At 47.5% G+C, this 15,496-nt stretch overlaps 3 protein-coding genes across 3 annotated transcripts; 1 reads left to right on the top strand and 2 right to left on the bottom strand.

Moving 5' to 3' along the window:
* Nucleotides 1-4,553: 4,553 nt before the first annotated feature.
* On the bottom strand, nucleotides 4,554-5,851 carry H6S33_007502 (uncharacterized protein; the record flags this gene model as incomplete). The annotated part of the gene is made up of 4 exons (XM_044838858.1): nucleotides 4,554-5,279; nucleotides 5,377-5,612; nucleotides 5,668-5,777; nucleotides 5,844-5,851. 4 exons carry the CDS (start codon nucleotides 5,849-5,851, stop codon nucleotides 4,554-4,556), a joined length of 1,080 nt encoding a protein of 359 aa, XP_044689038.1.
* A 2,266-nt stretch (nucleotides 5,852-8,117) lies between these two features.
* On the top strand, nucleotides 8,118-10,156 carry H6S33_007501 (uncharacterized protein; the record flags this gene model as incomplete). The annotated part of the gene is made up of 5 exons (XM_044838857.1): nucleotides 8,118-8,593; nucleotides 8,674-9,174; nucleotides 9,228-9,869; nucleotides 9,923-10,066; nucleotides 10,126-10,156. 5 exons carry the CDS (start codon nucleotides 8,118-8,120, stop codon nucleotides 10,154-10,156), a joined length of 1,794 nt encoding a protein of 597 aa, XP_044689037.1.
* Nucleotides 10,157-13,243: 3,087 nt separating this feature from the next.
* H6S33_007500 (uncharacterized protein) lies at nucleotides 13,244-15,139 on the bottom strand (the record flags this gene model as incomplete). Its single annotated transcript, XM_044838856.1, has 6 exons — nucleotides 13,244-13,413; nucleotides 13,478-13,856; nucleotides 14,121-14,522; nucleotides 14,590-14,676; nucleotides 14,751-14,822; nucleotides 15,065-15,139. 6 exons carry the CDS (start codon nucleotides 15,137-15,139, stop codon nucleotides 13,244-13,246), a joined length of 1,185 nt encoding a protein of 394 aa, XP_044689036.1.
* Between the last annotated feature and the right edge of the window lie 357 nt (nucleotides 15,140-15,496).

Genomic DNA, 15,496 nt, shown 5'->3' with positions numbered 1-15,496 from the left:
ACAGGTCCAAAATTCGTGGATGTCAAGAAAACTCTGTATCAAGTTTGTAAATTTGCTCCCCGCTAATTACACGGCACATTTTGTATCGATTCCAGCCACTCTGGTAGAGCCAGAGTTAGTTTACGAACTCTATATTATCTCGGTCAACCCACTGTAACTTAGGGACTTGTCAGGCAGTACTCTACGAATTATTTTCTGCTGACAAGAAAAATAGCAGTACGAACTTGGGTGGTCGCTACTGTCCACTGGGTTAGAATCTTATGCCCGCATGATGGTTTTGCGCATCCAAATCCTGATTTGAACCCAAATAGCCTCTGTTTCAAGAAAACTCCATGCATCGACGATCATCGAGATGTCTCCAACGCAAAGTCTGCCCCAACCTGTCCCAAGTTTTCTACTGGCCGGTAATACCGGGAGAAGGCGGTTAGGGGACCTGGGATGCATCTTTCTGGTCGAAAAGCTTTCTGGCAAGCTTAAGTGGGGATTTCAATAGCTAAAATTTAGATTTAGAAGCATTAATTAGCTCCCAGTACGGTAAAAACGGCTGTTCCTTGAAAATGACGGTGAAGGCAAGAATTGGTATGTTTTAATGCAGCTTATGGAGTGTAAGCATGGGTGGGTAGTTTTCTACACGCGCTTTCACGAGTAGGTTTTGTGATTCTTGTACTTTTCCTATTCGGTTTTCAGTTTTTCAGCTTTTTTTCTTGAATCTCTATTCTTGCGTCTGATACGCCGGTTGTACATGTACTTAAACACGAAATGTCACTCGGAGCATACCTATTAAGTAATTATTCTATACAGGAGCTCCGCGAGCACAGACCTGTTGTAGCAACCAGTTATATGGGACCCGCGACCACCCGAGTTAGCAAGCTGCTCACCAGGTGGGACACGAAAGATTGCTTGGCAAAATCCAAGCTAGGATACATCTGGCGACAGAAGAGGACGCGCGCCAATTACAACCAGAGGAATTAATTCTTTGCCGATGCAGCATCGGAAATATGGCTCGAGAATCGATTCCCAAGGGTTTGTTGACAATCTCCAGGCACATATTTTTATTGATGTCGCTTTTTGGATCAACTAGAGAATTCTAGGTTGAGCGCTGGTTGGCTAGGATCGACAGCTGCAGGGTCTAGCAACCAAAAATTGGACGGGCAGTTGGGAGCGGGAAGCGCACTGGCATGCCGGTATAAACTTTTAAATGTGAACAGTGTAAACAATGTATTAATAACATCGAATCCTATAAATTGTGCGGGGGAAAGGGCTGTTTTGCACGCGGGGGACTTAGGGAGAGCAATTCCGGGTCTGGGAGGGCTGGAGTTTCAGTCACTAAGGAAAATACCAATAAGCTACTATAGGAGGAGATGTGTAACTCCGGGATATGGGTAGTTACTGGAGTTTGGGTAATTGCTGGAGTTTGGGTAGTTACTGGAGTTTAGGTAATTACTGGAGGTGGCCAAGTGCTGGAGGTGGGCAACTACGTGCACTGGAGGTGGGAGGTATGTACCTACATATTATGTACGTGCGTAATACTACACCTAGGTGGGGACCTCGCGGCCGCGAGGTGTCTCTGCTAGTGACCCGGTACTTTAAAGTACAATGATCATGACCCAAGTAAGGCAACCAATAAGAGTACTCTGTTTCCCTACTCAGAGAGATCCCTACTGACCGAGACTGGGACCCTCTACCACGTAAACATCGGCCGAGGAACACCTTTGAAGTCTCGCTCAGTAGGGATCTCGCTGAGTAGGGAAATAGATCAGTACTTATTGGTTGTCATTAATGGGTCGTTCATGTAAAGTACCGGGTCATGATAGAACGACACTTCAAAAACTGGGTAATTATAGACCTTTAATTACTTATACTTTCATAGGCCATTGTAAACTACCGTGTTATTTTTTTTAGAATGGCTGGGGCATTGTAGACCTCTGCTCATTGGTTATATATCAGTTTAGGTGACATGATACTGCTTTACTACTTGTATCTTCGAAAACCCCAGAGTATCCAAATCTTATCTAGAAGCCTATCGCGAGAATCAAGTAAAAACCACTTGAATAGGTAAAGTCTTCTATATATCGTCAACATAGACGAAGGGATTAAAGGATCTCACGTTTGATTTCGGTGTAGTGGTTTTTGTCAACGTTAGGCGGCGAGGTTGATTTTATATGTTGTTTCTTTTTCTTTCGGCTTTTCTCTTCCTGCTTAATGATCAATACGTCTACTTCCCTTTCCTGCGGGTGTCTGTATTTCTGAGATCTCTCGGTCCAATTTCAAACTGCACCACTAACTTTGTGCACGTTGTGGAATAGAGAATTAATTCTAACGGCCCCTCTGGTCTTCTAGTTCTCTTTTCCTATATCAGCACGACATTTAGTTGACTCTGACAGTCATCCCACCCATTGTTTATATATAGGCTCCATCTATAGACACGTGCACTTCCACCACTCACCCGGACACCCGGAAAGTTGATGGTGATTGGACGTTGACAAGGCGGTTATAAGGTAGATCATCTAGTGGTTATGGCAACTGTCCGGGTGAGTGGTGGAGTAGCCGTCTATAGCCTGTCCAACGCCGAGCTACATACGTATATACATACTTAACGCCGAGATTTCCGCTTGCAATTGGTTATTCACCTCTTAATGTGTCACCAACCTTAGTAACATTTAGAGTGATAATATCAATGTAACCCTACTTACTCTAGATTACATATATCGGAAAACTTCCAGAATGCCACACAAAAAGACTACAGATCGATCTACAGTGCCATCAACTATGTAAGTCTTATGCCGCACGACTTTTTAATTTAAGATTAAGATTACAGATATCGTGTGTGTTAATTAAAAGCTCTTCCTGGTGGTAATCAAGAGAACTACATAGAGATCTAGAGTTTTAGCTACGCAAGTTGGGAAAAATACCGTAACTTTTCGTCCTGATTCAAATATCGTATGTACCAGCGACTGCCCCAAATTGCACAACATCGTCATCATTTATTCTAGTAATGATAGTAAAGGGTGGTCACTTGAGAGCTCAGTACCTGGGGAAACCTATCCATCATACATCCTCCGAGTCTATCCCTTAGGCGGTCAGTCTAAACTAAAATCGTGACCGAACCATATATAGTAGCCATAGCTACATATGCACTGATAAACGCAGTTCCTGTTTATTCTGTCCTCGAGTTTCTTCTCACACGCTAGAAAGCTCCACCTGTTTCACTAGAGACAAGGAGAGAATGAACAGTAATTTCGTTCAACTGAGCACACCCAACCATATCTGGTTCGGTCACGATCTGGACTGACCGCCTAAGGGATAGCAGTCAATACGCTTTTTCTTCAATACGAACTAACAAAGTTCCTTGAATACAAGTACTTATATATAGGTTAATTAACATGGTTGGTACGGCAGAAAACTTCTATAGCATTATAGATTCCTGCAGCCTTTTTTGTATGGCATTCTGAGAGTTTTCCGTTCAATTGAATCGAATGGTCTAGTTGAGGTAGCGGGGGGTTGGGGGTTTGATATCCAGGATTCAACTCGCAGTCACGAGGTAGACACCCCTTAATTATAGCAAGTACATGTAGTCACTTGGTATAACGTAGAGTAGACAGGACTTCCTTAAAATATGCTTAATCACACTTATCGGGAACTTGGCAAGATTCATGCTAGGCTTATAAATAACTGCTCTCGGGGTTGTTAAAAGCAAAAGCTGCACATCAATATGAGAGTGTGTTCGCACCCTGGAACTAGAGCCACGAAGTTCAGACTTTCAGACAGAGAAGAGTGGGGCAGAGATATCAATAAAATGACCCCGACGTGATTTGAACACGCAGCCTTTCGATCTGGAGTCGAACGCGCTACCGTTGCGCCACGGAGTCTTGTACAAGCTTGAATTATAATTATAATAGCCAAAGTTAAGTTTTCACATCGGATCCTAATCGTGTTACTCAAACCCACTACAGAAGTTGTGAAGAGGAGCGTCCATGATGAGGCGATCTATCACGGTTTTGACGATAAGAACTAGTACTGTAAATCGTGAGGAGCTACGCATCCATCGTTTTTTATATCATGACTTCTGTTTTGCGTTTGAGTAACATAAAGTACCGCGTCACAACAAGACTAGTCTTACAATTGCAAGTCAGAGTGACCATAGATGAATCCACACCCCCTGGGAACTTATAATAATGAGTACCAAAAACCTTCGAAAGATTTAATAACTGGTGCAATTTTAAGTCAAGTGTCCTTCTTTAGATTCATGCACCATTCACTAAACATGCAGTATATCCCGACACTCGTACTACTCAAGTTAAAAGGTATGAACAAAAAATCTAGCAAGATGACGGATCTATTTTATAAAGCATCCTACCAGCCAACCAATAACTTTTTGTTGCTCCCACCTACAAGAAAAAAACCGACACCCAAGCCACAGAAAGCCAGCGCCGCAAACTAGAAAGGAAATGGAAAGAAAGAAAAAAATGAAATAGAACTCGAAGAAAAGAAGGGAAAAAATATACTAGAAGAACGATACCCCCAACATCATCTCTCATTTTATAGTACCTCTTTTACTCTGTCTTATTCAAACCCGCGTTTACCGCAAACATCTTAGCTGTCGCACCAGCTGTGAATCCATCCACCTGTTTTGCGTACTGTTCAATCTGTCTGCTGTTCAACAAACTCTCAAGCCTGCTGGGCTCCTGGGGGAGCTTGTAAATTCTAGTCCACTCATCCTCTGGCAACAATTCCTGTTTTGCCGCTGCACGAAGCACGTTCTCGCTCTTCCGCTTGGTTTGCCATGCAGTGATCTTTGCCTGCTCACGCGCAAGTTGGCGGGTATAGAATTGCGCATTGTTGAGCTCAGTATAGTGGGTCTCAATCGAGTCGAGAAGAAGATCGCAGTTCTTCTCAAGGAAAGGGTCGATGCTCAGGTCTAGGCTATCGTAGTTGGGGAACAACGGGGTCGGGGTGAGTGTAGAGAGGGAGAACGGGGTTGGGTTAGCCGGAAGAGGCGGTGAGTCAAGTTGGTGAAGAAGAGTTGTAAGGAGGTGGCTGTTGCGAATTGTGACAGGGAGCTCAACGAGGATGTCGCGATAGGTGAGGTTGTGCTTAGCAAGAGATTCTGAGGTGAATTTTCCTTCTTTCTGAGCAGCCATGAATGCGGGCGTTAAGCGGAATGCACGGAGGGAAAGTGTCCCCTGTGCGCTGCGAGCAGTGTCGTGAACAAGGGCGATGGTGCGCTCGTTGAGGGTTGACTGGTAGAAAAATTGGTTCTCGACGAAATTGGCATTCAACTATCGCCCAATATATCAGCTCCAATAATTCCGCAAACTTATCATCCTCTCTTGATAACTCTTTCTCTTTATTCCGATATAATGGCTGGGGACATACGAAATTTCCCAGGTTGGCGCTTTGGTACCATCCAACGCTGTTCGCATCCACATTCATCTCCCTAAGACACCTCATCATCTCTGCTTGGTAGAAAGCATTTGCCTTTGCCCTTGGGGCAGCCGCAGCAGCGTTGGCGGAGCTGTTGTTGTCATTGAAATCGCCGCTAGAAGCAGCGGGATCGGCAGATGGGAATGGGAAGGAATTTGTCACTTGGAGCTCGCCGTCCACGTCCATTCCTATTTATAGTTAGTCCCCGTCGGAGTATATTTTAGTTTTCACTAGAGAATTCACCAAGAAGCTGGCCAGTAATGACTTGGGGGTGCGCTGAGGAGGAATGTTTGGCAATCTTGAGAACGACAAGAGCGTCCACACGGACGGACTTGAAGGGAGTAGTTGCAGGGCTATGAGACGCAAAGAAATTAGACATTTCTCCCTCAGAAAGTGCAAGTAGCTGGACAAGAACTTACGCAGCCATGATTGTGGATGATGGGGGGTGTAGATCTGGGGGGAGATCAAAGGGTCGTTAAGGTGGGGTTCGTGAGATGTCGTTGGCGGTGATTTTTTTTGGGAAGTGGGATAGGCGGTTTCACTTTTCCCACACTGGCATCATGCCAAGACATTGGATTAGGGTTGGTGCCCTGACATTCGCAGCTGCGGCTCTGGGGGCATTCATCTATTGGGTAGGACAAGCTCACAAGGGGATACATGCAACTTTAGCTATTCTCTACAATCGAACCTTGTTAGATGGCAAAAGAGCTCAAGAGGTTGAGCGGTCAATCTATTGGGGATTAACCATGGTGATATCAACTCTAGAAAAGCTTGATAACTCCAGGGGAGCTTCACGGCGATCGCAGATTTATGCTTAACGGTTCCAAAGACTTCAGGGGTTCACAATTCACCACTTCAAGGTTTCAGAGCCTCTACCGAGCCCCGAGAGCAAAATCGATCCCGAGCAACAACATCGACACGGGAAGCGTCATATACCGAGTAACGGGCCGCTCGGCAGCTACCAATAAATTACGGATCAGAACCCGATATTTCAAATTTCGATACGAATTTAAAGCGCTGAAGAATCACCGCTTTGCTTCTTGCATGTGCAGACCTAGCTAGAAGAAATATGGTGTCCAAATGGCACGAGACATAGGACCCCAACCAACTTCACTGATTGGGGACATGTGTTCTAACAGGCCTATTTTTGATCTTTGAGCGATCAAGCTTGCCCAACTTACCCATAGCTCTCGATCTGTTGGGAACCAAGATTAAATCAAATAATTCATGAGAAGACACTCGATTATGTGTTTGTTGGATCCGAACATGCGAAGTGAGAGTGGTACACGGACCCTGATATCCTTTACAATACGGCTGTTCCAAAGAACGTTACGAATGTAGGTATTGTGTTTTGAGGCAGGGATCCATACTTACCACGAATTTTCGCCCACCTCCCGTGATCTGTCTAGCCGCCCCTTCTCTTCGAAAGTGCAAAGGCGGCGATGGGCGTAATATGGGACGAATGGGGTTCTGAGTGTCAGCCCAGGTGCCTCCGCCTGCACAATCCTGGGCGGCTGCACTTCCACCAGTGAGGAGAGAAAGGACAGACTTCACTAAAGTAGAGGTTAATGTCATGGAAATAGTAGATATATGATGTAGGTAATTGCCTACTAGAGTGCGATGTAGTACAAATGTATGTATTCTACTCCAGCTCTATGATTCACAGTTATCAATATCAGAATACGGTTGTTACATGAGATATAGCTACTGTAGATACAGTACATACATGAAGTACAAGGTACCTGTAGAAAATACATCGACTCCCCTAGATTTGCCCCTTTCCAAGGTACATATCCATTTGGCTTTCTGCAGCCTCAGGTGTTCTCGTGCTCCCGTACGAATCCCGGAGAAGGGCAATAAGAAGCAAAGAAAGCCAAAAAGTGATACGAACAAATAAACATTATTCCGGCTCTCACGATGGAATTGCGGGAGAACGAAGAGTTTGAGCTTGTAACTGCAGGGCAAATATCCGGTCACCACCACCCTGCCATATCAATCCCGATCGTCCCTTTCTACCCATCAGATCCCATCCATCCCACCCCTCCCTGAACCCAGAAAGGACCCCCTCGTCCCCTTCCCCTTCCATCCCCGGTTCATCGTCCTTGTGCTCCTTCTCACTTCATGGTTGTGTAAGGTACATACGTACTGTCCTAAATTGAGGTCTGCATCTCTCCTCGTCTCGACCTCCTTCCTCTGTCCTTCAACGCCTTTCTTACGCCTCCAACAGCTGCTTGCCTCAACGGCACTTATTGTGTAACAGAGCTGTAATCGATAGTTCCTTAATACTTCCGCAGGTAGGTACATACATATTTCATTGCAGCATCTGCGGCTCACTCCTCACACGTACTCTACTTACAATACCTACTCTAGAGTAGAGTACATGTAGGTTCCGTGCCCGTTCCCTCTACCCTCCCAGGATTTATTTATTTTTCGCCATCCTCACCATCCTCACCGTTCTTATTCATCCATCCCCCCAAGTCTCCCCCCCAACCCTTGAAACCCCGCTGTCATTTTGCCCCCGTCCCAGCCTGCATTTTCTTTTCTTTTCCTCGTTCCCTTTCCCTCTCGAAGTCTCTTCCTCACTTACCATCCTCCACTAAACACAACCTCACCTCGTTACATCCTCTGACTCTGTTTCCAACCATTGTACCAGAAGAGCTTCCTCTCCCATAATAACCCCCCCTATCTCAGCTATGAGCGCTCCAGGCAAAGACGGTAGCAACTACCCCACCAACACCGGTGCTGCCTATCAGCAGACATACGGCAACCAACAGCAACAGGGGTATTTCCCACAGCAAGGAGGTAATGGTCAACAACAGTACCCGTATCCCAATTCCCAGCAGCAGCAATACACCCAGCAGCAACAGTTCCAAGCTCAGCAGTACCAGCAGCCCAATTCCGCGGGTTACGACGCCAACGGCCTCGCGCAGCAGCTTCAGAATCAACACCTCAACCCCAGGCAGGGCAATGCCAGTCCAGGCTCGCCACAACGACCCCGTACTAGTGGAAGTTTACAGGCTGGTGGTGCTGTAAAAGATGATTACGTTGTTTTCCAGAGAGATGATAGTACCTTCACATCCTCGACCAGGGAAAGGGCAAAGGCTTTAAAGGTAAAGGTGGAGCTTCATTACAACCAGAGTGTCGGATATGCTGTGGAGAGAAACCAACGGTTCGTTAGAATAACCTTTGATTTTTACCCCTGGTTTCCCCGGGAACGTGAATGAGGCTGATGATGACGTGATGTGGTAGACGCGTGGAGCTTGAGCAAGAACTCGATGCGGGAAAGATGTCGGATGAGCGCAAGAAACGTCGTCGACAGCAGCTGGGTAAACAGGAGTCTCAATTTCTTCGTTTACGAAGAATGAGGCTACATGCCGATGACTTCCTGACGGTCAAGGTCATTGGAAAGGGCGCGTTCGGTGAAGTTCGCCTTGTACAGAAGAGAGACACAGGAAAGATCTACGCTATGAAAACACTTCTTAAATCTGAGATGTTTAAGAAGGACCAGTTGGCGCACGTCAAGGCTGAGCGAGATGTTCTTGCGGACTCAGACTCGCCGTGGGTCGTGAACCTCTTTTACTCATTCCAGGATGCGGTCTATCTATATCTCATCATGGAGTTCTTACCAGGAGGAGATTTGATGACAATGCTCATTAAGTACGAAATCTTCACAGAAGACGTTACGAGGTTCTACATGGCACAGTGCGTGTGCGCCATTGAAGCTGTGCACAGGCTAGGTTTCATCCATCGGTGAGCAACCCCTAAACAATTTCATCCCAATTTTGGGCGCTTATTCTTTGCAGAGATATCAAGCCGGACAACATCCTTATAGACAAAGATGGGCACATAAAACTTTCCGATTTCGGTCTTTCAACAGGTTTCCATAAGACTCACGACCAGAATTACTACCAACGTCTACTCGAGGGAGGTTCTAATACCCCCAGCGAACAGCAAAACAACACTCGAGCCAGGAACTCGGTCATGGTTGACGCAATCCACCTCACTGTCTCAAATAGAAACCAAATCAACACATGGCGTAAGTCTCGACGCCTCATGGCGTACTCAACCGTCGGAACACCCGATTACATCGCGCCGGAAATCTTCTTGCACAATGGTTACGGACAGGAATGTGATTGGTGGAGTTTGGGAACGATTATGTTTGAGTGTCTTGTGGGATGGCCACCATTCTGCGCGGAGGATGCGCATGAAACATACAGGAAGATTGTCAACTGGCAGACACAGCTGTACTTCCCCGAGGAAATCCAATTGAGTCCCGAAGCAGAGGACTTGATTAGGTGTTTGATTACAAGCGCAGACAAGAGATTGGGGCGCCATGGCGCGGATGAGATTAAAGCGCACCCATTCTTTGATGGTGTCGATTGGGACAGTTTGAGGAAAATTGAGGCGCCCTTCAAGCCGAATTTGTCGAGTATTACTGATACTTCGTATGTGCCTAACCTATCAGTATATGTATCACTGAGGCTAACTGGAACAATAGTTACTTCCCGACAGAGGAACTTGAAGGTGTTCCAACTGCACCCGCCGTTGCGGCTGTTATGGCCGAGCAACAAGCTGGAGGTCAGCCGATGGCAATCGGGGAGGAGACTGGTTTGCCATTCATTGGATATACCTACAAAAGATTGTATGAAAATATCTTTTTGCTTCATGTTTTCCCTCATTTTACTAACTATATGTCCACAGTGAACATCTTACAAAGCACGGCGGTCTATGATAGTCGTTTTCTATTTTTGAAGCACTTATATTATTTTGGTAGCTGCTAGAGGTAGCAATCAGAAGTTTTATATCTAGGAAGTTTTGTTTATGTTTTTTTCTTCTTTTTTGGAACTTCATCTGTTGGATCTTTTATACTAGGCCACAAGACTGTACCGGGAAAACGCACGGTAATATTGACATATACCGTGCACTTACGATGGCTTTCGAATGGGGCTGCGTTTTCTAAGTTCATTGGCTAGTAGATGTGCACATGTGACGGGTGATAATGAGTACGAAAGCGAAAAGAATTACATGAGGGATGATATTTTAGTTTTAATGATTTTTATTCTTTAGACCAATATCGTGCACTTGGGTATAAATGAGCTCAGTAACTCTGCTTATGTTAAAGAGTGGCATTACTGCATGCAATAAGTAGGTGTAGGTTGAGAGTGGTTGATATGTACATGAATCCCCGATCACTCGGGTTCCTTCAACAGAAACATGCAGGCAGCCGTTGCGTAACGGCGTGGACCCTAGAATGCCACAAAGTGCGCCAGACCCGAGATCTTGTCCTTTTTGCACCCCTGTAACTCCACAACAACCCTAAAACGACGAGAATTCAACTAAACGACATGGGCAGGGCCCACGGTCCGATAAAACCAAGAGAAAAGGCTAATTGTATGACTCCGTGGCGCAACGGTAGCGCGTTCGACTCCAGATCGAAAGGCTGCGTGTTCAAATCACGTCGGGGTCAGTAAACGAGGAGGAATTGGTACTTGTACCATTTCTAACTTATTTTTTGCTCCTTATGTCAGATCGCGTGTCTGTTGGTTATCACATTTACAGGGCCCTACAAGGCTCGGCGCTGGCGTTATGTAATACAATTCTGAGAACCACCAGTCTCAAGAGGTTTCGCAACGAGTTTGGGGGTTCAATCAGGCCAGAATGCCCTCAAAGCCCGTTAATTGAGACTTGGAGCCCGTTTCCTGAGTTTTAGAGAGGCCCAAAAGTTCAATTGCACTTACATTTTGGTAATCGTCTCTGCCCACCAAACTGGCCGCGATACATAGAACCCTAGGTATTTTCTGCGAAATCTCTCGATGTGCCAACCACGGTCCCAAATACCACCTGCCGATATGCGCAAATCTATCTTTTCTCTGTGCTTAACCCTAGACCCATAGGCATAGTAAGCGGCACGGCACGAGGGGGGGGGGGGGGATAGTTGGTTCTATTGGTATCCCAAGAACTTATAAACACGATGTATTACAAGCTTAAGACGTTCAACGACCATACAAGCGATAGAGTATGGTGCCGTGCAGTAGCAATTGGATAAGGGGTTTGGTCCTTCGGAGTACATTACACAACTCTAAAAGCTTAGTACCAAACATTGACGTCGTGTGACCGGCCATCCCTTCGAGATGGACGATATGCAGGGTCCGATCTGTGCACACCCCGAGTGACGGACCATGAACCGATGGTCCCACAGAAGGTCCCACAGAAGACCCGCCCCCCCCCCCCCCCCTCTTTTTCTCACCGCGCCAATTCTTTTTTGCAATACCAGACCACCTAAAGCCAAGACTCCTCCATATACGTATCCAAAAAAAAACAAAAAAAAACAAAGCCACATACACTGGCAGCGCAACAGCCAGGAAAAAGAGCGTAGCAAGACAAAAAAAAGTTCATTAGAAAGGAGCACCCGAACCAGGAGCAGCTTCCGAAAGCGCTAATGACCCCGACGTGATTTGAACACGCAGCCTTTCGATCTGGAGTCGAACGCGCTACCGTTGCGCCACGGAGTCTTGTGTAGCGGACGGGGGGTAGCTATTATATTCATTTTTGGCTAGGTCCTCTTTCTTGGACTGGGGGCCAGTTGGCTGGGCGCGAGTGATGGGTTGTGAGCTGCCAAGAATGTTGCTCGGATTGACCTTGCCTGCCCTAGGCAAAGCTCAATTCATAATCTCTTGCTCTCCCCGTATTGGTAGATACTGAACTGGTTGTATTTTCTCGCCCACCAGACACAGTCCATAACCCGAATGGATGCCGTTACACCTTACTGTGTGGGCTGACGTTTACCTCGTCCTTCTTCCTATATCACCACCCTGGTCTTCGTCTCCTATCAACAATTCTCATGTTCGAGTGGGGAACAAAAAAACTATAAGCCAATGGGAAGACCAGTTACTGGCGGGGAGTGAACAAACCGTTCAATAGGCCTGGAAGCGGGTTTATGCCCTTACCTCTGAGACTTAAACTCCTGAACGCCGGATACTTAGTCCATGCTGGATTCTGGATGCCAAGCTCTAGATGCCGAATCTCAGGTGGTACATATCCAGAAGCCGCAGCACGCTCAAGCCCAAGAATTAAAACTATTGAGTCTGGCGGCGCCGTCTAGGTGGCACTCTTCCTACTGCTATTTGTTCTAGCTTTTCCGACGACCGTATGGTCGAGATAAACAAGTAGTCATGACCTCTCACTCGCCCCACCCCTCCACGACCACTGTCCGCCGTGAACTATTTTAACCTGTCCATCTTCTCCGTACACGTGCTACCAATCCAATACCAACTACCCACACGGCCCATCACCACTACAACCATATCCACGAGTCCACTATCACGGTCCCACCGTACGACACTCCACCCACCACCCACCACGTTCCAAACCCAAACCCCAGATCCCAACCCCAGATCCCAGGTTCCCAGGTACCTGAGACCCCCCGCCCCGGTGTCTCACCCTGTTTCACGGAGCCGAGGGCCGGTACCGGCCGTTTACCCCGTGGGAAGAAAGGGGGAAAGTGGGGGATACGAGGCTCGGAAAGTCTAGACCGGGTGGTTGGGACCGAGTGATGGTGTGTGTCTGTCTGGTCAAAAGTCTCATACTGTCAAAGGTTCAAGTGTAGAACATTCCGCGCGCACAGGTGCATCGATAGAATAACGTGGTAAAGCGCCGAGCATCGCATCACAAAAGGTCATAAAAGTCACATCTCACAGAGAAAGCAAGCAAAAAAAAAGTTTCAGTGCAAATTTTTTATATTTGTTACACTATGCGGCCCCACTTCACTAAAGAAGCGGGAGCGGGGAAAAAAAAAAAGAGCGAAGAAATTGTCCGTGATCTAAGACTTTGCAGCACCAGCCTTGAAGAGCACGATGTCGCCGTCCTCCATGACGTACTCCTTGCCCTTTGTCTGGAGCTTTCCAGCGGCCTTTACGGCCGCCTCGTCGCCGAGCTCCTTCAGGTCGTCGTACTTGAAGATGACCGCCTGGATGAACGTCTTCTCGAAGTCTATTTTCACCGTTAGTATATACACTTTTCTCGTAGCATATGTTCCTTATAGGCAAAAACTCACCAGTGTGAATGACACCCGCCGCCTGCGGCGCTTTCGTTCCCTTCCTGATACTCCACTGCCTGACCTCGTCGGGACCCGTCGTGAAGAAGGACGCCAGTCTCAGGGCGGCCCTCATGGTGACGACGATCTTGCCGATGGCGGACTTGACGCCCAGGCGCTTGCACTCCTCGGCGGCCTCGTCGTCGGTCATGCGGGTGAGGCGCTCCTCGAATGAGACGGAGAGGGGGATGATGACGTCGCCGGGGCAGTGCTCGTCGATCCAGGCCTTGATCTTGGGGAGGTTCTTGTTCTTTTGGCGGATGTAGTCCTTCTCCGAGAGGTTGATGAGGAAGATGACGGGCTTGGCGGTGAGGAGTTGGAGTTGGTTGATTATTTCGACCTGGGGGTGGGGGTGTTAGTGGGGGGTTTTCTTTCGGTTTTTTTGTGGGAGAAAAGTGGGGATGTGGGGGGAAGTGTCAGACACAAAATGGTATCTCATGAGGGCTTCTGCGTTTATGTGAAGCCTTTCAACGAGCTGGGTTTGTGTTCGGGTATAATACCCTTTATCATCATTGTAGTTGGGGCAACATGGCATAAAAAACCATTGGGAAAGTGCAATTGCACAAAAAAAAAAAAAAAAAAAAAAGGACTAAAGAATTCTCACCTCCTTGTTCCCCCAGCTCTTCTTCCTCACGTCCTTCTTCTCATCCACCAACCAGCTGAGCACGCTCTCCACGATGGCCTGCTCCTCCTTGAGCTTCTTCATCTCGAGACTCTGCCCACCGCGGCCCGTCTGCTTCTTCAGGGCCTCCAAGTTCTTCTCCACGAACTCAATGTCCTTGATCCTCAGCTCATCGTTGATGATCTGAAGATCACGCACCGGGTCGACATCACCCTCGACGTGGATGATCTCGGCGTCGTCGAAGCAGCGCACCACCTGGAAGATGGCATCGACGGCACGGATGTGGGACAAGAACGCGTTTCCGAGACCGGCACCGGTCGAGGCACCACGGGTCAGACCGGCAATGTCATAGACCGTAAGGTTGGCGGGCACTTGTGAGCGGGGCTTGGGTGAGCTCAGCGGGGTTCAATTGTGCGTGATGCGGAGGAGAAAAGGGAGGGGAGGAATGTACCTTGTAGTGGTCGCAGAGCCAGTCGTAGCGTTCATCGGGAACAATGACGCGTGCCTCTTCGGGGTCGATGGTCGCGAAGGGGAAGTTCTAAAGAGGGGGGGAAAGTGGGTGTTAAAGAAAGGTCATCTTTCAAGATGGTGGAAGATCTGCTTGGGACGTACAGCCGGGTTGCCGAGAGAGCATTTTGTGATGGCCTGGAAAAGAGTTGACTTTCCGACGTTGGCGAGACCGACCTGTTTTGATGGTAAAGGAGCAGAGAGGGTTGGGTCAGCCGCGTGTCAATTTATATGTGACGATGAAGACGGTGGGGGGGGGGGCTAATAAACCAGTCCCACCCGGCCCACAAAGAAAAAAAAAAAGGGCGGGATGTGGAAGGAGGCGAAAAATTGCATCACCCAGACAACCAGAAAACGAAAAATAAAATAATATTTAAAATGAAAAAATAAAAATAGTCCACAACTCGAGATAGACTTACAATTCCACTCTTCAAGTTGTTCCCGGGCCTCCCGAGCATAATCTTCTCCTCCTTAACGGCCTTCTTTGGCGGCATTTTGCGTTTCGCGTACGAGCGTGTGAAGACGAGTAGAAACTTCTGGTTCGACTGCTGCCCAAAGACGGACTGTGCAAATTGCGGGGCAGAGGAGGTGGTAGTAGTGGGGTTGAAGAGATGTTTTGTGCAGCGCCTGGGAAGGAGCAGCAGCGACGTTGTTGCGGATGAGGGGTAACGTGAGAAAGATGGACCTTCTCACTTTTCAACTCTGGGGGAGGAGGGATTGGTTGCTGGTTATTTCTACCGTATCACACACACAGAAAGCAGCAACAAAAAAAACCAGGTGGGATGCGAGGAGGCTGCTCTTTTCATTTTTCCTAACCCCGCGTTGTGAGGCGTTGGGGATGTGGCGCTCAC

The sequence above is a fragment of the Morchella sextelata genome, assembly GCF_020137385.1.
Source record: "Morchella sextelata strain SCLS chromosome Unknown scls_23, whole genome shotgun sequence".
In the NCBI taxonomy this organism is placed as follows: domain Eukaryota; kingdom Fungi; phylum Ascomycota; class Pezizomycetes; order Pezizales; family Morchellaceae; genus Morchella; species Morchella sextelata.
This window is presented reverse-complemented; position numbering and strand designations above follow the sequence as displayed.